This window comes from Crotalus tigris, unplaced genomic scaffold (genome assembly GCF_016545835.1).
Source record: "Crotalus tigris isolate CLP2741 ecotype Arizona unplaced genomic scaffold, ASM1654583v1 scf7180000018163.671504, whole genome shotgun sequence".
Taxonomy (NCBI): domain Eukaryota; kingdom Metazoa; phylum Chordata; class Lepidosauria; order Squamata; family Viperidae; genus Crotalus; species Crotalus tigris.
Window position 1 is genome coordinate 593,938 of NW_024096857.1, and position 24,991 is coordinate 618,928.

At 37.1% G+C, this 24,991-nt stretch overlaps 1 protein-coding gene across 12 annotated transcripts in view; it reads left to right on the forward strand.

The window, feature by feature from the left end:
* Positions 1 to 24,991, forward strand: part of LOC120310310 (zinc finger MYND domain-containing protein 11) — a 117,955-nt gene that overhangs the window by 40,394 nt on the left and 52,570 nt on the right. For 9 of the 12 annotated variants that reach the window (XM_039348600.1, XM_039348603.1, XM_039348602.1 and 6 more), the window contains one exon: positions 24,047 to 24,181. In XM_039348600.1, the coding sequence (XP_039204534.1) occupies positions 24,066 to 24,181 (116 nt within the window). In that variant the 5' untranslated portion in view covers positions 24,047 to 24,065. Of the gene's footprint in view, positions 1 to 9,337; positions 9,434 to 10,530; positions 10,555 to 14,674; positions 14,802 to 24,046; positions 24,182 to 24,991 lie in introns of those variants that run through there. The other 3 variants (XM_039348601.1, XM_039348605.1, XM_039348598.1) reach the window with 3 other exon arrangements.

Here is a 24,991-nt window from a genome sequence, read left to right on the forward strand (position 1 = left end):
ATCTCAGCTACAGAGAAGCAAGTCCAGTGTGTCAAGACAATATTTTTTATTATGACTCAGTAAACAAAATGTAAAACTCCACCAAAGCAGAAGGAACATCATGCACAGAAGGCCTGCCCAATACTCACGATGCTGTCAGGCACAAATAACCAGAATGACGTGAGCCCATCAAGGTTGTTACTTTATTGCTGCATGCCTATTTACAAGAATCTTGCATGACTGACTTCATTTTCAGGATTCTGGGGGAGGTAAGATATGCATTGTTTCCTGTGTGCAAGGATTCTATGCTTGCCCTCCTTTTCACTTCTCCCATTCTAGTTGGAGATTGGACCACATCTGCGCTTGTACTAGCCTCTGTATGTTTATTATATTTGGTAATATCCAAATGAGATTTGAGGGGTATATTTTTTGTAAGTTATTACACCACCATTCTATCTTGTCTTCTTTTTAAATCATCTAAAAATTAGGATATTATAATTTTATATAATAATGATGGCTTATTTCAACTGATTTATATATTTTCTACTCTGATGAACACTCAAGGCATCTAATAAAATTTAAACAGAAGAACAGATTATTTAAAAAATAGATTAAAAAATCCTAAAGTACTCATAGCAATTTTAACTTGCATATTTATATACTACTTTTTGTTGATAATGTGCCACTATATTGCTTTCAACTTCTAGTACCAGATAAATATTCTGCAAGGTGATCTATCCCTTAACTTATATATGTGTTCTTTGAAAACTCCCAACGTTTTTTTATTTGCACTATAATTGGGTACATCTAATTTGCTGTTGGTCAGCCTTTTCTCTCTTCCCTTTCATTTTTCCAGCATTAGCGTGTTCTTGGGTCTTCGTATAATGTATTTGAAGTTAGCTCATTTGAGTCTGGTCTTCTGTGCATTGAATGAGAACTCTGGGTTTATTTGTTTGATGATGCATTGGTTTATTTTCTTGGCGGCCCATGGTATTTTATGGAGTTCTCTCCAATACCAAGTTCAAAACCATCAATACTTTTGCAATTCTGCCTTTTCAAAGTCCAAATTACAGGAAATGTAATTGTTCTGTTCTGATAAACGTAGGAATAAACACGCTTAGGATCTGAATATCTTAGTCTGTGGTGTATTTTTGACTGCTTATTCTTTATTATTGATGGTTGATCTAGACACTATCTACCACTTCAATGTCTTCATTGTCTTTTTTGAGGCTGATAGTTCTACCTGTTGTCATAGTTTGGTCTTCTTTATAGTTAATTATAGTCCAGTGGTTCTCAACCTGTGGATCAGGACCCCATTTGGGGTCAAATGACCATTTCACGGGGGTCGCCAAACCATGCTGTCTGCCATTTTTTTCCCTTTTCCCTAGCTGTCCTACTCCCTCTTATTGGTGGCCACACCCACTTGGGGGTCATCACAACATGGGGAACTGTATTATGGGGTCACAGCATTAGAAAGGTTGAGGATCACTGTTGTAGTCCCATCTTTCACTGAGCTCTTTGATTCTTATTACGAGAGTTTGCAGATGCTTTGCATTTTCAGCTATCAGAGTAATTCCATCATCATGGGGCAAATTATTGTTTCCTGTTCTTCTCTCTGATTCAGAATGCTGTAGGCTGCAGCAAAACCACATATCTGTGTTGTTTTTTATGCCCCATGTCCAGGAGTATTCAGAGAGGAAGTTAAAAAAAAAAAAGTCAAGATAGCACCATGAGTGCATAAATGAACCCTCACTATTTTTTTATATGCATTGCACTCTCTACAGATGCTCCCACTTCCTTCCTTTATGTAACTCCCATCTTGCTGGTTTTTCACACATTCATAAACTCTAGTTTCTCTTATTTATATATATTCATAGCAGGTATGCATAGGACTTCTAATAGCAAGTGCTTATGTGTTCATCCTGTACTAAGTTGCTGACAAAAGGTTTCTCCTCCCTGTCTCTATTTTTCATACACACCAATAATTCTTGGCCATTCTCTGAAGCAGTGACTGTTTTCCCCAGAGAAGATGATGTTATGATTAGATGTAAACAAGAAAATTGTGTGTTGTAGCTTTAGAGAAGCTTTTCCTCTGACAGATAAATTTAGTTTAATAATTTGATAGAGATTATCACAATGTCTTGCAAATAATGTGTAAAATTGGCCTGAGAGGGTGTTTTAAATCAAGCTTGTTTCATCAACTTGCTCTACTTTTGATATTAGGCCATCTGGGTTTATTGAAAGTAAACTAAAAGGGGTGTTATTTTCTATTCTGTCTTTTGCTTCGGCATGGAATAAACATAGTTTTATAACATTAGTATTCGGTATTGGTTGTACTATGGTTTTCCGAGTAACAAAGCGGAAAGCATAACTCTTCCATTCATGGTTCTTTATGGACTGATAACAGTTTAAGCTCTGAAATATTTCAGTAAGATGCACCTTAGTGTTGTTCGAAAAACAAAACTAAAGAACATTTCACCACTATTTACTGGTATTATTTTGGAGTAAAAGATAATGAGGTGGAAGGTGTATATTGCTTGCTATTTCAAACATAACACTAAGTCAAAACATTGTATTAATAAAACATGTTGGATTGATGCAGTTGTTGATAGCTTGGTAATTATGTGATTGTTGATAGAGATAGAATTAGGGATATCACATATATCAGAGTGCAAAAACGCTATGAACAAAGGAATCTTTTGATTCAGTTTTGACTGAGATCCTTGTTCCATTTTGGATGATATGTCTCTTCCGGCTGGCACCAATTCTTCTTTAAGGCAGAAGACTTTCTTAGCCCTCTTCTCTCGCAGCTGTCAGGATTTTAAACTTAGTCAATAACTTTGTTCCTTTCTATTGGAATCAAAAGTGATTCACAGAACCGTTAGGAGCCAAACTTTGTTTCTGGATCGTGATGTCTCATTCCAGTATTTTTAAATGTTTATGTTGAATCATAATGGCTCATTTCAGTTTTTTTAAAGGTTTATGTTAGAAAAGATACATCACCTTTATCTGTGATAATCTTCTGTTTTTAAAAAAACTTAATGTCAAAAGTGGCTGTATGATTACATGGCAAAGAGAGGTAAAATGGAGAAAGGGCAAGGCAGAAGAAACAATGATGTCATTTGTAGACAGAGGAAACCAGCTTGGTCTTAATCAGCTCTTATTGAGTGTAGCATATGATTATTGATTCCACTGGTTTGATATTGTGGCATATTCTTACTATTCTGATACATTTTCCTATGGTTTCTCCCTAATTAATCACAGATAGTTTCCAAAATTAATTAGTGGTATGACTTGCCTCCAGAACTTGTGGGTGCTCTGACACTGGAGGTTTTTAAGAAGAGATTGGACAATCATTCGCCTGAAATAGTTGGTCTAGAACAGGCATGTCAAATTCGCAATGTCACATTACATCACGTAATGTATTGGGATTTTTTCCCCATTACCGGCAATGGGGTGGGCGCGGTTTCACCATGACGCATCCATCCTGAGGGCTGGCAGTTTGACATGCCTGGTTTAGAAGATCTCCAAGGTCCTTTCCAATTCTTTCTATTATTCCTTTGGTGAATCCTGCAACCCATGCTGTTTGAGAACTTAAAAATGTACTTAACAGAATTAAAATATTTCCTAGAACTGTTTATTCAAAATACCATTCATATTTCCTGCTGATATGTGCTAGTGAATGTGTTATTTGCCTGAATTTGAATGAATAATATACAGATAGTCCTCAACTTACAACCATGCTTTAGCAACCATTCAAAGTTACTGAAAAATAGTGACTTACAACCAATCCTCACAGTTAAAACTGCTTCAGAATCCCATAGTCATGTGATCAGAATTCAGGTGCTTAGTAACCGGCATGAATTTATGACGGTTGTGGTGTCCTAGGATCATGTAATCAACATTTGTGACCACATCAGCTAGCTAGCTTATTTCAAGCAAAGCCAATGACGGAAGTAAATTCACTTAATAACAATGGCGAAAAAATGTAACAAAATTGGGTGCAACTCATTCACCTTGCTTAGCAATAAAAATTGAGGACACAATTGTGGTCATAAGTTGAAGACCACCTGTAATATACAAGGGAAATCTTCATGCATAGAAGGTGAGAACTCAGTGTGTGCAAAGTGTGTTCCTGACTTTGGAAAAAGAGTGAAAAATGTTTTGAATGGGTCAGATGTAATGATGATGTAACTATTAACCCTGTTGAGTGCCCTGCCTTCTTCTTGAACAATGAGCAGGAATTGTGACAATTCCATGCTGCACTGATGAACTTGCTTTTGGAGGCATTTTATTAGGATGACCTAATAAAAAATATATTCTGAGCAGAAGGAAGGCTAGCTAAGTTCGGCAAATGTGTAAAAATCTTACAATTCTAAGTTCATGTTTGATTCTGCAGCTGATATGGTTGCTATTTGAGTCACCATTTTTCGTCTCTTTGCTCCTGTCTAGTTCACCAGCATCTCCAGAGTCTACATACATCATTGACTTTCAACTTTCTTAGCCCCTGGCAATCTTTTGAAGCAGGTGTTTTGTTCTTGCTATGGTTGCATTATCTCAAGTTGGCCCTTCCTTAATTAAATAGTTACAAATCCAAGTATCTGTTATTAGAGTCTGTCCACTAAACACACAGAGCTTCCAGTTCAGTTTATCCCAGTTGGAATTAAACACAAACAAGAATTTGGGATGAAGGTCAGGTCTTAAATTCCTGGTGGCAAGTAATGTTAAGGAGTGTGTGGGTGTTAAGAAGCAAAGGACAGGTTGCTTTGATTTGAGAAGGCAAAAGGTCATCTACCTATAAGAAGCATAAACAGTATAAGTATATATTGAAAATAAGTTACTTAAAGTAATCTGAAAAAAATGATTGTGAAATCCAAAGCAACAGATGTTAACAAAATTAGCTCTGAGAAGCTGTTGAACATGTGAACTGCTTTGTAAATAAGATGGTATGAAGCATGAAAGATTTTTCTAAAACCATTATTTAATATAAAGGACAGAATATTAAAAAGTAAATATATTGCAGTAAATCTTTTGGATTTAGCTATTTATTATTATGGCTGAGGCAGTTATTGGATGTTCTATGTTACTCAGAGTTTTTTTCAATATTGAGGTTTTTTTTTTGTTGTTGTTGCATGTCAGGATCTGCAGAGTTTATTGAAGGAAAGCTATAGCTTCCTTCTCTTGAATACTTTGAAGTAGCAGTTTGTTCTGAAGAAGCAAACACCCTATGAGTACTTGATAAGATAGAAAAATGTGGGTTAGGCAGCATCATCAACAGATGTATCCGTAGCTGGCTGACCGGCCGTATTCAGCGTGTGGTCCCCAATGGAACCGCATCTACATGAGGGATGTGTGTACTGGGGTGCCCCAGGCCTCTGTTCTGGGCCCTATGCTCTTCAACATCTTCATAAACGATTTGGATGAAGGGATAGATGGGGAAATCATCAAATTTGCAGATGACATCAAGCTGGCAGGAATAGCCAACACTCCAGAAGACAGGCTTAAGATACAGAAGGATCTGGACAGACTTGAACACTGAGTGCTATCTAACAAAATGAAATTCAGTGGTGAAAAAAGTAAGGTTCTACATTTAGGCAAGAAAAACCAAATGTACAAGTATAGTATAGAGGGTACCTTGCTCAATAGTAGTAACTGTGAGAGGGACCTCGGAGTCCTAGTGGACAATCACTTAAATATGAGCCAGCAGTGTGCTGCAGCTACCAAAAAGGCCAACACAGTGCTAGGCTGCTTTAACAGAAAGATAGAATCAAGATTACGTGAAGTATTAATACCACTTTACAATGCCTTGGTAAGGCCACACTTGGAATACTGCATCCAGTTTTGGTCACCATGATGTAAAAAAGATGTTGTGACTCTAGAAAGATACAGAGAAGAGCAACAAAGATGACTAGGAGACTGGAGGCTAAAGCATATAAGGAAAGGCTGCTGGAATTGGCTATGTCTAGTTTAATGAAGAGAAGGACATGATAGCAGCGTTGCAATATCTCAGGGGCTGCCACAAAGAAGAGGGAGTCAAGCTATTCTCCAAAGCTCCTGAAGGCAGGACAAGAAGCAACGGATGGAAACCAACCAAGGAGAGAAGCAACCTAGAACTAAGGAGAAACTTCGTGACAGTTAGAACAATTAACCAGTGGAACAACCTGCCTCCAGAAGTGGTGAATGCTCCAACACTGGACATTTTTAAGAAAAGACTGGACAGTCATTTGTCTGAAATGGTATAGGGTTTCCTGCCTGAGCAGGGGGTTGGACTAGATGACCTCTAATGTCCCTTCCAACTTTATTGTTGTCGTTGTTGTTGTTGTTGTTATTATTATTATTATTATTATTATTATTATTATTATTATTATTATTACTATTATTATTATTATTATTATACAGGTGGTCCTTGAACCCAGAATTTTCATTGCTACATAAGACAGTCATTAAATGAGTTGTACCCAATTTTACAATGGTTTTTTTTGCCACAGTTGTTCAGCAAATCACTCCAGTTTTAAATAAAACATGTGGTTGTTAAGTGTATCTGACTTTCCCCGTTGGCTTTGCTTGTTGGAAGCTGGCTCAGAAAGTCACAAATGTGATCACCATGGCCTTGGAATAGTATAACTGTAGATGGATGGATGGATGGATGGATGGATGGATGAATGGATGAGTGTGTGTGTGTTAGTGTGTGTGTGTGTATGCCGGTTACCAAGTACCCAGATTTTGATCACATGACCATGAGATGCTGCAATAGTTGCAAGTGTGAAAACAGTCATTAGTCACTGTTTTCAATGCTGTTGTAATTTCATATAATCGCTAAATGAATGCTTGTAAGTCAAGGACTTACCTGCATGAAGTTTCCTTGCACTGAATTAGATCATTGCTTGTCTGCCAGCATTGGTATTGTCTGTGTGGCATGACAAATACTTCGTTGCAGACAAGAATGCTGACTTTTCCCAGCATTATGTAACCTCAACTCCCAGAATTTCCTAGCCAGCATGAGGAACTCTGTTAGAGAAATCCATGTGTCTTAAATTGTTAAGGTTGGAAAACCCTGAGCTAGAGTTTAAAGATAAAATCTTACGTGTACAATGTAAGTACTTGTCTATAGATAAGCAGACTTGAATCACTACCACACTGCTGCAACATTTTGGCTCCTGTGTGTATTTGGGAAGATTACTCCACCCACCCACATTTTAAATTTTAATCAAGCAAACAAACTTTAACATAACTTGGCAATTCTTATTCATCATTGGAGAGCATTTAATAATCATTCTCATAAGGGTTTCTCATATGTCTTGAGAACAACCTCATGTTGGCAGTCATTTAGAAAGAAATCTGTTCTGGATTGTGTTAAACTGGAAGACTGAGCAGCTGTTTACAGATGTTTGGCAGCCACATTCTTAACAGCTGTTCACATACAATCAACAATATATAGCCCTATAGATAATAGTCTATTCTTTACAACTCAGCTTTTCAAAAGAAATGGATATGATTATGATACACTTAATATGTAATTATTTTTAAATTACAATAACATGGCAAAAACATATTGCATCATATCTCAAGTAAAAGAGAAATAAAACCTGCATTTATAAAAACTATCTATTCCCATATCAGCATTCATTTCCTTTTGGCCTTTTGGGACTTAAACCTTGGTACTCCCTGAATTTTTTTCTTAGAACATAATTGTTTTAAACATCCTGCCAGCATACAAAACAATAGCTGAAGATGCAGTTAAACTTTAAGAATTGTGATTTAATTATAATAGTAGAGGCTTTGCCAATGGATTCTTGTGCCTGTAAATCATTCTCACATTTTTATTTCAACAAAGTTTCATTTTATGTAGCAATATTTTCTTTAAGCTCCCTCTTTCCTCTTTGTCAGCAGTCCAGGAAGTATGCAAGCCTTACCAGTTTGAATGCAGGAATTTTCCTAATACAAGTAGCTTCTTATGTTTTCAGTTTTCAGACATGCAATTTGTGAATTTTTTTTTTAAATGTAATGCTAGATCAGATTGTAGATTGTTTTAGAAGAATGACATAATTGAACCATCCTTTAAACAGGAAAGTAAATAGATTTGATCTGAAATTATTATTTTATTTTGTCTAACTTTCCTTCCCTTGTGGGTTTATGGCTCTTGATTTCCACTATAAATATGTGTCTAGGTATCTAGCTAATATAAAAGAAAATATTGGGGGTTTCTTTTGGGTATGTCTAGTTTAATGAAGAGAAGTGGGGACATGATAGTAATGTTCCAATATCTCAAGAGCTGCCACGAAGAAGAGGGAGTTAAGCTATTTTCCAAAGCACCTGAGGACAGGACAAGAAGCAACGGATGGAAACTAATCAAGGAGAGAAACAACCTAGAACTAAGGAGAAACTTCCTGACAGTTAGAACAATTAACCAGTGGAAGAATCTGCCTCCAGAAACGGAGAATGCTCCAACACTGGGAGTTTTTAAGAAGAGACTGGACAGCCATTTATCTGAAATGGTATAGGGCTTCCTGCCTGAGCAGGGGGTTGGACTAGATGACCTGCAGGGTCCCTTCCCACTTTACTACTACTACTATTACTACTGTTATTATTATTATTATTTCTAAAACTATACACCAAAGTAGGCAAGGATCATGTGAACTCAGTTTTCTGGAATATAAATGGATGGACAGGTGTGAATATAAAATGCTCTACTTCAAGTTCTCAGTGTGTATAGATATTAGTCTCTTTTTCTAACCCTGTGGAAGGAGAAATTATGAAGCCAACAGACTCTGGAATTGCTGATTTCTTTTTAAAAAAACTCCACTATGTACGTTCATTGGGTGGGGTAGTTTTGAATGGGATTAACAAACCAACTTTCAAATTAAAGTGTTTTGATTGGTCAGAACACACTTGTTCATTTCTACCATCTTGGATACACAGAGTCTTAATACAGGTAGTCCTCAAGCTACAAATGCAATTGGGGCCAGAATTTCCTTTGCCAATGTAGTTGTAAAGCTCAATGTGACCGCGTTGCTTGGCAGTTGGAATCTTGGCATCTACTGTTGCTGTTGTTAGCTGAGGATGTACTGAATTGGTCCCACTCATCCCTAAGTCTCAGTTCTTCCCCCCCCCCCAATACACTTCTGCCCTTTAGGTTGCTTGTACCCTGGCTTGTGGGATAGCAAGCAGCTGCTGAACTGCAGTGTAGTGTGAAGCAGCAACAGCCCTGGGGATTGTACAAAGCCCAGCTATCCAGGAATTCTGGGGCTCAGTTCAGAACAGCAGCATGGTGTGAAGTTCCAACCCAACTCTACTCACCATCCTACACTCTGCCACGCCAGTTAACCATCATCTTTTTCGTGCTCCTGCTCTTCCCCAGGTATGCCCAGCCTGACCCTTCACAAGACAGCTGCTGGCCACATGAGGCCTTCATCCCCTGATCCTGCAAGCAAATCACCATCTGCAGCCTTCAGAAGTAAGCTCATATATTCAGCAGCTTCCTTGTAAATGGCAAGGTGGACATACCTCATCAGTAGCAGAAACAAGGAGACAGTGAAGGCCAGCTGGGCATGATGGAATGCAGGACAGCAGGAGTTACAAAGTGCAAGGGGGTCAAAAGGCAGACAGGGAGAAAGAAGTAGGTAGGTGGGGGTCTATGTTGGCAGTAACCCTCCAGTTGTAAGCGTGGGCAGACTGCCAAGCATCCAAATTTTGATCAGGTGGCTTCTGGGACTCTGCAACAGCCATTAAGTTTGGGATATGGCATAAGTGCCATTGATTCAATACTACTATAATTTCAAATGATTGCTGAATGAGGACCACTTGTTTAAGACTGATCCATATGGTTATATCTCATTATAATGATATATTATAATAGATATATAATGCTACTGTTATAATAGTGCTATTTTACACATCTCCCTTCAGCATTAACTAAAATGATAATTGAGCCTCTGTCATTTGAAATTGTTTTGGATAATAGAGATAAATGCATCTCTTATACGCCAATGGGATGAATAGAATGAGGGCATTTCTGAACTTTCGAATTATGCCGAGAAAGTTGTAGAACCATATTTATTTCAATAAAAGGATACTACAATGGTAAAAATTATCAAACTAGTTTTGAAAATGCATTTTATTGGAATTTATTTGAAACTTGGCTCTTTCACATAAAATCCAAACTATGCTTGGTAATAAAGAGAATAATCGTGCAAGTCATTGTAATAAAAACTTATGGAGGAATGTTTCTGGCTGAATATCCAGAATATTGTTTAAAATTTACACTCAGAGCTGTTATTATGAATTTGGTGGCTGTAGAATAAATACACAAACAAAAACAATATTAAATAGCTTGCACAAGAAGTCATATTCCAGGGATGCAATGGTTGTATACATCAACACACTATAAAATGCAGGGATTTTAACTTGTGTAATGTAATGTTTCCCCCCTTCCTTCTTTTTATCTTTTTGTCATGGAGAAGAATTTAATCATGTAAATACGTTTCATACTGAAGTGTAAAAGGAATGTATGTCTTCATTTTTGCCTGGAAGAATAATTCACAGTATAATCCTGAGTTGAACTAGCAAAACGTTCAGGTAATGCTAACGCACCAACCTATATATACCAGCCAGCAGCAGCCATGGGAAGAACTGGGGATGCTCAGATGAAAGCAGTATCACAATGTCACCATGCAAATCCCAATCCTTTTCTGACTGTGATAGGATGCTGTACACATGCCCCAAAAGGACATAGCTTGCCGTGTGACAGCATGACCCTGCTCTTGTAATCGTGATAAAAGCAGTGAGATCCTGGGAATGCCAAAGCACACAACATTTTCTGTGCATTTCCCCATTATATTCAATCTGCCTTTCCTCCTCCGATTTGTGGTGTAGCAGCCAGAGAAAAATTACTCTTTAAGTAGTGCTTTAAATTAGAGATGCAAATAACATGTTGCAAAGTCTTTTCCCCTCCTTTGTTATCAGGTTGCCATTTTGGCAGGAAGCAAAGATATTTGCCTTTGAACCTAGAATTCCTCTATTCCTTCTGACAGACTTTCAACTTCCTATGCAGATTAGGCCATTACATTAGACAGAGGCTGAAGGAGCCCTCTTACCTAATTTAACCTTGCCATAGTATTGAAAGAGATTTATGGCAATGTTGGTGGCAATTTGGTAGGGAAAATAATCCTTCTAAGTCTCTGCTGAACTGCATGTCCTCAGGTTGCCTGAGGTCGTAAAAATATTCCCAACTACCTTACCTGTTTGATGGCCTTTAGTATATCATGTGTGGGTTATCTGATATCCTCCATCTCAAAAGTCTGTGTTCCAAATTCTGAAGTTTCACAGGAGTGGGGAAAAGATGTTCTCCAAGTCACATCAGGATGGTCTCTAAAAGTAGAGATTGATTCCACACGCTATTTCTGGGAAATCTTGCATTTTCCTATTGTATAGCAAGAAAGGGCCCAGTTTTTATGTCTCTTGTTCCAGCTGAAAAATTCTTCATTTTAAATGAAACAGTTTAGATAGGAACACAAAGACATTGTTTCCATCTTTCAAGTTGGCACGACTGCTGAGGAAACAAATGTGTGAACTGTCTCTGGACTAGGATGGTGAAAATGGCTAGGTTCTATTTGGAATGGAGCAATACCCTGTTCCATAAGGCTATCTGTTGCAAATAAAAAGCTTTGTGTTAATTTTCTTACAGTTCAAATGTGATGTGTCTGGGTGTGGGTGTGCGGGTGTGTATGTTCCTTTTGTCAGGAGCTACCTCTTTTTCACATCCGCTATATTTCTGATTAAGATTATTGGAGCATGACTTCAATGAGTTCTAAAAGAGGCATATTAATCTCAGCTTCCACTCAGGGATATATTTTCACTGTAACTTAGTGATAAAAGCACCTCCCTCATCTACTCTATCATGGCTTTTTTTTTCTTTTTTGTCTCTGGACATATTTCTGAAATAATAACGAAAATATTCCCTTTACTCAGTTCAGGAGAACTGGGCACAAATAAGGGAAAAACAACACAGTCTCTTTGAGGAAGCTGCTGTATTTTAAAGATAAAGTGCAAGGTGAAAACAAATTTCTTAAAATGTACTGCATTTTCTTTCTGATAAGCTAGAGAATAAGGTGTGTGAGATGGGAAAAGAACAGTAGAAATTCCTCTTAACTAGGGTATCTTTTCAGGATTTAATTTCATTCCTACATTTGGCAAAAGCAAATTAGAACTAACATTTAATGATGAGGCATGTAGTTTTATTAATGTCCACTTGCGTTCTGTATAATAATAATATAGTGCAGCATTTTATATTAGTTCTGTCAGAATTTATAATGAATACTCCTAATAAATAATTTATTGCACATTTTTTTTACAAATTATTACTATGATTATTCAGATCAGGGTTTTTTTCCTGTGAAGATGTAGCTGATCTGGATGTAAAAGATACCAGTGGGAGAAACGCAGAAAGATATAATTTAGAAATATGAAATGTATTGATTTCAATTTCTTTTGTTCTAAAACAGCAAGTAAATCATAGAAGCCAAAATGGCTGAAGGCATGCATCTTTATAATGTTAAAATGGTCAGCTGAGAGGAAGGCAAAGCTCTAGGAATATCTCAGCAGGGATACGATACCTGTTTTTGCATGCAAAACCGCTCAAAAGACTTTAATTATTTGGACCATCTTGCTGTCATGCCTGTGCCGTTGTTTCTTATGCCCTCCCACTAATTATTTCATCTGTAAGCATGCTCTTTTTTGTACAATAGTTACATATTTGTTATATAGGATAGCTGCATTATTTGCGATCCTATATTTACACCTAATCTGGCATTAGAGTTTTATTGTTCACTGGACTGTTATATATTCATTTTAAAAAGCAAACAAAAAGCTATAATTGTGGAACAAATCATTAAAAAATAAACTAAAGGTACATAACCTATTCTTGGCTAAAAAGAAGGATAAAATATTTCAAATAAACATTTATGCTTATATATATTTACTTGCTCTTAATTTTATTGAGCTTGCAGTTTTGAAAATAGAAGTGAATTTCTCCAATTTTCATTCTCATTCTGCTTCTGGTATATAATTAATGCTTGTCCTTTCTTCCTCCCTCTTTCCCCACGCACCGAATATGCTAAAAGTTTGGTGGCAGTGAAGTATATGGGAACATGAAAAAAATAGTTTCCCGTTTTTAACAAAGGAATTAAAAACTGTTTTGTGCTTAGAATAATACCTCTAGATGCTAACTTATAAATTCATCTATAGCCAAACATTGACTTAATTTAGTCAGTGTAGATAACCACCTATAACATACAGCTTTTTTTCTCCCCCAGATTCTACTGATGTATGTGAACAATTTGAAAATTTTCTTCTATAACCTCTTAAGAAAGCTATTATTTAAAGCATTTTACATTGACAACTTCTTTCTCCTGATTTGCTCAAATCAGCTAATTCAGTGAATTATAACTGTTTGAGCCACAAATTGTCTATGGGACCACAGTTAAAGCAATAAAAGAAAATAATCAAGCTATTTGCTTGATTAGGCAGTAACCATTGCTGTGCTTTCTTAGCCTTTTCATTAAACCTGAAAGAAACTTTGTTCAGTTAATCAATCTTAGTCAATTTAAGGATTTTAATTCATGATTGCTTGCTTTACTTGATGAGTTTAGAGTTTAGACAAATACTTTATGTTTTGAGAGTGAGCTATAGCTTATTTTCAATCAGTAAAACCACCTTATACTTTAATATATCTCAAGTGTGTCAGATTTTGCTGATACATATCCTTTAGTTTAGGCATGTCAAACTGCCGGCCCATAGGCCGGATGCATCACACCGAAACCGCACCCACCCCATTGCTGGCAATGGGAAAAAAGTCCTGATATGTCACGTGATGTTACGAGTTTGACATGCCTGCTTTAGTTGGTGGGTTTTTTTTAATCTCAAGAAGTATAATAGCGAAAAAAGCAACATTTGACAAGACAGACTTGATGATATAACTAATATATATGGAAATAGGTGACAGCCACACATGTTTTGTCCAATAAGTGATCTGTTCCTCTGCTAACTGTTCGAAGCCAGTTGACTAGAGCAGGGGTAGGCAACCTTGGCTCTTTTATGACTCGTGGACTTCAACTCCCAGAATTCCTGAGCCAGCCATGCTGAGGGGAAAGGGAGAGGTTTCTAAGCTGAGCCATGCTGGCTCAGGAATTCTGGGAGTTGACGTCCACGAGTCATAAAAGAGCCAAGGTTGCCTACCCCTGAACTAGAGTATCCAAAACCTCTTCCTATTTTATTTTTTTTATTGACTTCTCTATTCTAAGATTACCTGATTGGATTGTAAAAATGCATGAAACAGTTAAATGGCATTAAATAAAGAAGACTCTTAATTGATGCAGTCCAAAGTTTTGAAGGCCAGTAGCCCTGTTTTACATTCTGCTTTTCAGCCAATATTATTTTATAGTTAAAATACACTAGTACCTATATAAACCTAGGTCTGGACTTAGAGAAGCTCTTGGGAAAGTTGTTCTTTTGTTCATGAAAACTGCCTTCAGAATTGGCTGTTACCCAAATAGGCTCACAGGAAACAAAACTGAAATATGATTTAAACCATTATTTGAATAGACTTACAGGAAGTTTTATTTGCAGCTTTCTTCTGGATACAGTTCAGTAGCTTTCTGTGAGAAAGGATTACATTTTTTTGTAAGCGGAATGACATTTTTGTTAAAAATGGATCTTTATTAATGGAAATAGAAATATATTATCTAGAAATCCTACCATTTTATTTCTATTTTCCTTAGTGAGATGATCTACAAATATTGTATGGATTTTATGACTAAAACTGTTGGGTGAGTTTAGCTGATTTTAAATAATTGTGGAACATTGTGTTGGAAAGAACTGTTGAAATTATTTTGTTTTCCCAATAATCAGAGCAAATAAAAACAAGTTATGCTTGGAGACTTGCATTATATGCATTTGAAGAAAGATATTATTTAAATTAAAACCACGAGAGATGCCCTAGCAAGATGCATTTTTGTTGCAAATCATGGGTTTGCCAGCATTTAAGAAATAGTGCATCCATAATCAATGATACCGCAAACATTTGAATAAAATAAGTTTCATGTAATAGGGACCTCTGTTACATTAACATTTTTTTATTTCTCCTCTATATTGCTGTGATTGTCTATTCCTGAATTACTTAATGTAAGACGTTGCTTTAAATTTCAGTAAAGGAGAAAGTAGCAAAGAAATGTTTGTGGCCAGGGGAAAGATTTATGGCAAAATTAAAAGACTGCTCTAAGAGATTTTGAATGTATTGAAAAAGTGAGGATTGTTTCAGATCTTTTATTAGGAAATTTAATAGCTGAGAAATATCTGATTTTGAGATTGCCATATGGTACAATAGCTACACATTGGATGATTAAATTGCTTTAATGTATATTTTTACACATACTAGGTCCATCATCTTTTGAGGTGAATAATTTTTGCCTAAGACACAGTACTTGGGCATAATTAGCTGGAATATTTACTTATTTCTCATAGAGTTATCTTGTCATCTCTCAAGCCAAGCAGAACAGTTTAGTAAAAACCCACATTGATACCAAAGTGGTGTTACGTTGAGTTTATGCACATGACCACAATTTTTGCAGTATGATATCCTCTTCATCCCACTGGACACACCACTTGAAACTCTGACCCATACCTACCATGTAACCTCTTACTTATACGTACTTCAGATTCCAGAATCTCAAAACTCATCCATGATTTGGGAGCAAAAGTGTCCAGGGGAAGAAGAAACCATACTTGGTATGTTGTCATTGCAAAAATTATGGTCATGTGCATAAACCCAACACCACTTTTGTATCAATGTGGGTTTTACTAGATTGTTCTGCTTGAGAGAAGACAAGATAACTCTGCTCTGCCAAGTATAGTACCCTCTTCATCCCCTGGACACTTTTGCTCCCAAATCATGGATGAGCTTTGAGATTCTGGAATCTGAAGTACCTCTAAGTAAGAGGTTACATAGTAGATATGGGTCAACGTTTCAAATGGTGTTACCAGGGTAAAAAAAAAAAGTGATGACAACAATGTTCATTTGCAAAGAGGGAGGATTATTCTTTTATAGAAAAAGCCTGAACCTAGCAGTTTTACAAATTGTAGACCCTTTTCATTAATTTAGCATGGCTCATTGGATTTCAGTGAACTTGAATCATTTCCTCCAAACTAGCTGCTGTTGCTTGTTGCTTGTTCCTTGTTGCTGCTTCTTCTTCTTCCTCTCCTCCTCCTCCTCCTCCTCCTTCTTCTTCTTCTCCTCCTCCTCCTCCTTCTCCTCTTCCTTCCTCTTCCTCTTCTTCCTCCTCCACCTCCTCCTCCTCCTTCTTCTTCTTCTTCTTCTCCTCTTCCTCCTCCTCTCCTCCCCTCCCCCTCCCCTCCCCCTTCCCCCTCCCCTTCCCCTTCCCCTTCCCCCCTCCCCTCCGCCTCCTCCTCCTCCTCTTCTTCTTCTTCTTCTTCTTCTTCTTCTTCTTCTTCTTCTTCTTCTTCTTCTTCTTCTTCTTCTTCTTCTTCCTTTTATTGTCTGGATCAAGATCATTGAGTTCTAATGGAACCCCTTCATTCTACATACAGAGTCACAATTTAGGTGAATCTTGCCTAATTGGTTGATCTCCAGATATTTTAGGCTACAGTTTCATATCCCATTGAGAAGAAGTGAAGCAGGCCTTTTTCTCCATTGCTGAACTACACAAAGCTCCAACTGACTGCATTTTTTTTTTTTTATTGCTAGTCCTTCTCTTGATCTTTGCAATGACAGTGCTCATAGAAAATCACATTACTGAGGGAACATACCTTTAAGGAACTTACCCTGCCATCCAAAAAAAAAAAAAGTTTTTGTATTTTCTTATATCTAGTAAAAGTACTCTGTTCCCTAATATTGTTACAGACAGATTATGAAAGTGCACCAAAGTTTTCACAAATCGCAGTGCTAGAGTTGTGCAATTTAAGCTTGTACCATAAACCAGTTATACCACATTTCTTTAGGCACAATGAGATGATCCCTTTGGTCTTAGTCCTGTTGTGTCAGTTTTTGATGTAAACCAAACCAGGAAACTAATTCTACAAGTTTGACTGGAACTCTAGTGATATAAACTAAGGTAAACAGAATCTTGAAAGGTCAGCTGCATTTTCCCTTTTTTCCTCTTGTATCCCAGTGAGTTAGGCCAAAGCCTGTCTGAATTTCTTTTAATGTTTTCCTTGTTTCTTGGGCTTAAAGCCTGTATTTTCACTTTTTTTATATAACAATCACTGCATAGTTTTTCCAAAGTGATCTTTGTAGTTCTTCCCAAATTGCTTCAGATTAATTGAAAAGTTTTTAATTAAATTTGAGACTGCCAAGTTGTTTGATAACTTAGGGGAGGAAAATCCTGTTATTGCTTCCCCCCCCCCCAGTAAACTAAGTCACTGATGTGATTGTTTGCAACTGTTGTGTCTTCTCATTTCCTTCCAGAAAGTTTATGCCAGAAGCACAGGTAGCCTTTGTATTGTGTCAAAACGCATTCTATCATCATCATCATCAATGTTGCCTAAATGTGTTTGTAAAATATGTTATATTTTAGTCCATCTTGTCTCCTGAAAAAAACTCAACATGACTTAACAAAATGCAACATTGCCATCATTTCAAAATGCCAGTCCAGAAAGTTTACTGGTCAATGCACTCAGCAGAACTATTATACAGTATTTTAGATCCATTTTCTTTCTACTACTACTCCTGCCTTTTGCCCTGAAAAACAAAGAGGATGGGGAAGCTACATCAGGTTTGCAGTATGGTAATGATTTACCATAATTTCTTCATTCCGTTTTTGAACTTCAGAAAAGAAAAGGTGAACAGAATAGGCATGTCCAATTTTATTTATTTCTATCTTTGAGATGAAGTGGAAAAAGTGAGCTACAAGGCTCATTTTTTCCATTGAGTCTATATTATGAAATATCCTTTCTCTAATAACTAGGTTGACGCCTCATGTTGACCTTGCAGAAGATTTTGAAGACCCTATTTTCCTGTTTTCAGGGAATATTTAAGATTGACACTGCTTGGATGTCTTCTTTTAAATTAAGTATTATAATAGTTCTTATTATATTTTGTCTTTTGATGAGTTGTAAAGATTCAGCGGTATGCAGATTTTAAAAATAAGTAAATCATATCCCCTATAAATGGAGCATTAAGAAAAAATTTAGCCTTTGTTTCATCTGAACAGGAAAAATGGATGGTAACTCTGATTTCTTGCTCATTAGCAATATGTATTTGGACTGGCATTTTGATTTTTACAATGCTTTTATTTTAAATAATTTTATTTTAAAGTTTTGATTTTTAAAATTAATTAAAAGCTTTTAGTTATGTTTTTAATCTTGGAAAGGAAACAGAAGTAAACTGGAGCCAATTGGAGATCAGAACTAAGGTATAAAATAATTGTGATCATTGGCTTCTAAATACAATTGCTTCTCTTTTTAGAACAATTATAATTTACAGTTGAATCATGTTTGGGGGCAAGTGAAAATACATTAATTTTTCTGGGTTTTTTTGGCTCAAAACAAAATGCTTTAATTTTATATGGAATATAAATGGATTTGTTCAGTTGGCAGACCTTCTGAGAAGCTGTTGATATTTGATAAGCAAACTGTTATTCTGACATTAATTAATTGTAATTGCTTTCTGACCCCATAACAATTAGCATAGACAGAGATGCATTGCAATTGACATATCACTTATTATGCACTTTATAAAATCAGTCCATTTCTATTAATCCCCTGCTCTTGCGCCTGGGATCTTCCTATTATTTGCATTGTACAGATTAACCTATTGCAGGGGTCTCCAACCCCCTGTCCGTGGACTGGTATTGAGCCACAGCATGTCAGCAACTGGTCCACACAAACAAGCAAAGCTCTATCCGTGGGATGCAGGCAGCACTCAAAACCACACACTCTCCGGTCCATGGAAAAACCTTTCTCCATGGAACTAGTCCCTGATGCCCAAAAGGTGGGGGACCTCTGACCTATAGGATATATTATTTCAAACTATTTTAAACAGAAAGGAGCAGCTGACTTTAAGATGTTGAAGCCATAGAGTATGCTACAGTACTAGTGCCTTGTGTTGCTATATATTTGATTATCTTTGTGCTTTCAGTGATGCTTATTGTGATAGTTGTCCCATTAGTTAGTCTCTCTCTATTTCTAATAATACGGAAAATACTGACCAAAGAAAATAGCCAATTGATATGGGGAATAATACCCTGCTTGGAGCAACATGAAATGCCATTTATATAGCAGTCACCTCTAATGACAGAAAGGTTATGTAATTACATTTTGGGATTAAGAAAAGGCCTCTGTTGTATAGTATATATTATTTGTATACACAAATTTAAAAATGTATTTCAGTAGAAAAAAACCACACAGATTGATTAGAGATCTGATTTCTCTTAGATTATAGCAGTGTTCCTGCTTCAATATAAGGCCGCTTTGTTTATTTATGTCAAAGGTTTCCAACCTTTCTGGGCTTGAGGACCGGAGGGAAGGAGAGCAGCTTCAAAATTGTTGCACATGCATGTGCGCACGCACACAAGGCCACGCACACTGGTGCAGCACTAGCAGCCCCATTCGTGCATGCACTGGTGCTGTGTGCATGCACGAACAGCCACGCCCCCCCCATGGCAGCTAGTGGCACATGTGCAAACATTGCAGGCACCCATAGCATCCCTGTTCGCGCCCTGCACACATCCACAAATGGGGCCACTAGTGCAAGTGGGGAGGAATGCACCCCCATGCGTAACTGTTTTCAGGTCCTGCTGGCCAAGACCGGGCTGCGGACCATAGGTTGGGGACCCCTGATTTATGCTATCCTGATATTAACTTCTATGGACTTGCATAAAAAAGATGGGCAGATTAAGATGATCTATCTCAGATGTCTGATGGATCACTTTGTTTTTCATGAGATGGTTGGGGATTTTCTTGCTTCTGAAGACTACCCAGAAAGTGCAACTGATAAGTGCTGAAATTTCAGCAATGCTAAACCTCTGTTGAGGTGCTACAGTTGTTGCCAATACATTACACTATCAGACTAATATTGACACTTGCATCCATGTTACCTGGGAACACTGCAAATGAAGTCTGCTCAGCCTTTGTGATGGGCTTGGGAACTATTGCTTCCCTTCAGGGGCACAGATTCAGGGACCAACAGTCTCTAATTGCCCTTTACCCATTTGATATTACCACTCAAGATATAGACATGCGCGTATTCAGTTTTTATATAGGCTAGAGCAGTCGGTTATGTGTTGATTGTTTTTAACTGAATGTTTTTAAGATGTTTAAGAAGATTAATATCCTTATGCAAGCTGCCAAGAGTGTGTGGGTTTGGGTGCAACAGAAATTATGAAAATAAGTAAAGAAGAAGCCAATTGTTGCTAGACCAAAAAGTTGTATCAAGCATAGAGTATGCATAAAAATCCCTGTCAATTTTTAATTTAAATGGAATTCTTTCCTGAAGTAGTATGACATAATGGTGTGTATGTAAGCCTGGAAAAGATTCAGGAGCATGAGGACTTAATAGAGATCAGTTTTCTTAAAATTAGTTCCATAAAGACCAGACCAGTGGCATTTCAGTGATACAAATTTATACAGGGAATGAATGCAAAACAGCATTAACTTTCCAATAAACTTCTGTTCCAATGGAGGAGAAAATTTGTAGCTCAGGGTTGAACTGTGGAATCCTTGGTGCTCTCTGAGCTTGGTTGTTTTCTTGCAGATGTTTTATTCTCCATCAGATATATTGACTTAAACTGACAGTGTTTTAGAGGTTTTGGAAGGAAGATAGTATTCTAACACAAACTTTAATCTAGCTGCACACATCATGTTTGCTTTATCTTCTTTACTAATGGAATAAAGATGGGTCATCCCACCTGTCACGTGTGTATTTTGGGGGATCATTCCAGTTTTCATTGATCCCATTAGGAGAGTGTTGAAAAATATCCATTACCATATGTCAGTTGCCCTTTGGCACAATAGTTCAGTATACAAGTATATTCGTCAAGAATTACAGAATTGAAATTATCTCCTGGTTCCACATGTTCAACCATCAAATTCCTAATAGTGAGAACATTGACTAAGTATTGTTAACATTACTTTTGAACCAATTCCTAATGCCTCCCCCTAGCTAGTCAGGTGATTCTGTGGTGGTGCTGGCCGAGTGTCTAAAGCAGGGGTTCTTAACCCCTGGTCCATGGACCGGCACCAGTCCATAGCATGCCAGAAACTGGGCCGTGCAAACAAGCAAAGCCCAAACAAGCAAAGCGGGATGCGGGCAACACACAAAACCACACCCCCTCTGGTCTGCGGAAAAACCTCTCTCCACGGAACTGGTCCTGATTCCCAAAAGGTTGGGGACTGCTGGTCTAAAAGCTGTAAGGATCTGGATGGGTCAATCTTAGTAAAATGGAGTGCCTCTGGTTTTGGCTTTCCAGGTATAGGAGGTATTTCATCTCTGACTCTGGATAGGGTGGCACTTCCATAGGATGAGTTGGTGTGCAATTTTGGGATTCTCTTAGAGTCACAGCTTCTGCTTAATGAGCAGTCGTGGCTAGGAGGGCTTTTGCAAGATTTGTCTTGTGCAGCAGTTGAACCTCTTCCTGGGCCAAAAAGCCTTGTTCATGGTCAGTCAAACCTTGGTCACTTTCCATTTGGATTACTGCAATATTGCAATAGGAGCTGTGATGGCACAATAATTAGAATACAGTACTGCAGGCTAACTCACTGCTCACTGCCAGAAGTTCGATTCTGACTGGCTCAAGGTTGATTCAGCCTTCCATCCTTCTGAGGTCAGTAAATTGAGGACTCAGATTGTTGGGAACAATATGCTGATACTGTAAACGGCTTAGAGAAGACTGTACCGCCATGAAGCGGTATAAGTTTAAGTCCTGTTGCTAATATACTTCACATGGATTGTAAGCTCACGTAACATTTCTGTTGCGTGACTGCACTAGCTCTCAGGTTCAAGAGAGTTTGAATTTAAGACTGTTTGAGGCTGCGTAGAGATTCCTCTTTTGACTCTACCCCCCCAGGTTCTGCCACTCCATGCTTGATTCAGAATGCATCAGTAACTTCTTTAAAAACTGACTTTTCTAGCCTGCAATGATTGTAGGCAATAAAAGGCTTATCTGTATATTCTGTCTGCTGTTTTGGAATAATTATGTAGCAACAAAAAGTGCTTTTTTGTTGCAACTTATTGGTCATAACTGTTTAGATGGGCAAAAGATTGCTGGGGAAGGAAATCTGTAAAAACCTTATTATAAATGATAAGAGCTTTATCTTGCCCCTTTTTTGCTTTTTTAATGGATGCTTAGATATTGTAAAACACATTTAAAATAGAATTTCTGTTTTTATGATCCTTATTATTCTGGATACGGTCTTAATGTAGAAAGAGCTTTCCAACCAAGTATTTCAGAGTATTAGTGACACAATAGGTTATGTTAATAATATTCAACTGAAGAGAGTCTAAATACCATACTTCCTGCATTCAGAGTTTATGAGGAAGTATGATGTGTCTTTTCATGAATGAGATTGGACTTAGGGAATTTTACCCTTTTCTCCTCATTGAGGTTGAGGATATTTAGAGGTTAGAGAGAAGTTCAGATGGTTGCTAAGAAGTCTTACAAATTAATGAATCTGAAAACAGTCCGTATTTAGTTGTGCTTATCTCCTCTGCCCTCATTGCAAACCCATTTTCCATTGTTCAATGCTTAAGGAAACCATGATTGAAATGCAGACTTTTAATGCATTGAAAGAACGATATGCATTTCTGAAAACAAGGGAGAAACTCCTGCATGCTTTGCAGCAACTCTCAGGTCTGTTATAAATTGCTGGGAGAGAGATATCCATGTTAGTATTTGAACATAATTAGAAAAGAAAAAACAATTGGCCACAGCTTGTCTTCATGAATGGAGAACTGTCTTATGAGAGATATTGGATAAGATATTGAACTGTTTTTTTTTAACAGAAGTAGTAACAAGTGATAAAGAAGTTGGTGTATTGCATATCTTTTCTTCCACAAGAAAACAGGAAAGTTTGATATGACTTCAGAACCTTCAAGTGCTTGAAATGCTAGTGAGAATCATCTTAAATAATTCAGGGAGGCCATCTTGCTTCAGGGGGCTCACAGGATGGTCTAAATCAAAGGTCTTCAAACTTGGCCCTTTTATGACTTGTGGACTTCAATTCCTATGCTAGCTGAGGAATTCTGGGATTTGAAGTCCACAAGTCATAAAAGGGCCAAATTTGAAGACCCCTGGTCTAAATAAAGATAGATAATTGCATGGTGGAATCTGACCTTCTCCTAGATAGATTGGACTATGATTTGGAGAGCTATTGTAGATACCATATTAGTGGCTGTAAAGTAGATGGAGCTATTGTATTTGTGGTTTAGGTCTTCCAAGGAAAATTTTGGTCCTCCAAACTTTTAAAAGTGTTTTCTAGAAACATCTTCTGGTTGTCAGTATTACAGAACCCTATTTTTTAGGCTAGATAATGTAATAGACATGGAAGTTTTTGTTGTCTATGTTCCCTTTCTGTATTCCAGAAATTCCAAAATTTCTGTGTTGAGTTTCATATATTGAGAGAGGAAGGAAGATAACAGAATATTTATATGGAAAAGAAGACTAAAAACTGACACTGGCTACATGTTGTCCAAGAAGCAATTTTGTTTTGTTCTTTAGCAGCCAGTTGAGTTGTAAAGAAATTGCAGTTTAAAGTTAGATTGATTTTTGCATACAAAATTATTTTACATATTTATACGAGCTAGTCTCCATAAGACCCATCTATTTTGCTAAATGGCACCAGCTTTATTGTGATTTAATTTTTTTCTAAGGGGGATCCCTTAATACTTTTTCAAATTTCTGCATGATAAATAACTTCATTAATCAGAAGTTGACTGACTCCATATTGGGTTATAAAACTAAATATACATTGTCTGATGCATCTTTACGAAAAAAATTAAAACAGTGACTTTTAATGTTACTAAGTAAGACAATCTTATTTCCAATTGCTGTTTCTCTTGCAGTTCAGCAAGTGAAGGGGACATGGCACGTTTAACAAAACGGCGACAAGCAGATACAAAAGCTATCCAACACCTTTGGTCAGCTATAGAAATCATCAGAAACCAGAAGCAAATTGCTAACATTGATCGTATTACAAAGTAAGTATCTTTTGAATAATAAAACGATAAAATGTACCAATTATGCAAATGGAGCATCATCACACAAAGATTTTCCCTTGCATAAAAATGATTCAGGTCCATGCTATAAAATCCCTGGATCAGGTACAAAATAGGTGAATGGAGAAAGTACATTCAGAACTGCTCTGGATTTATCTGGTGGTTTGTTTTGCCAATAGTATCAAGTTGTAGGAAAGTGTAAAATGTTTGTGGTCCAATTTAAAATAAATTTCCATTGTAAAGACTGTGTAGCCTTGAAGAGGTTTTTTTTTACTGCTTATAAAGCATAAAAAAACATGAAAGAATTATATTTTTAGCTCAATAGAATTTCTCCTATGCAAATGTGTTACATCTATCTGCTTTGAAACATAATGTTGAATGTCTGGGATGAGTCCAGAGACTACCTACTGAATATATCTTCGTATATTTCAAATCCTGATTCAGTCTGTGACCTAGTCAGCTAAAACAGAGCAGGTGATGGGGAATATTCAGGTGATGCAGTCAAGTAGAAAATTAGGGCTAGACAAATAATTTGATCCAGCGTAAGATATTCCCCCCCCCCCAGGTATTCATCACAATGAGATGAAGGGAATAATGCATTTTGGCTCGAGTGTATAATGTCACTGAACTAAATTCTAGCATTGGCTAAGCTGGGAGTTGTTATGCAGCAATCTTTGAGGGCCACAAATTCTTCACTTCTGAACAATATTCTTTCTTTTATTCTCCACATGGTAGGAAGGCAAATTAAAAGTTTCTGTTTCAATTAATTTTTTGCCATTACATCTGAACATG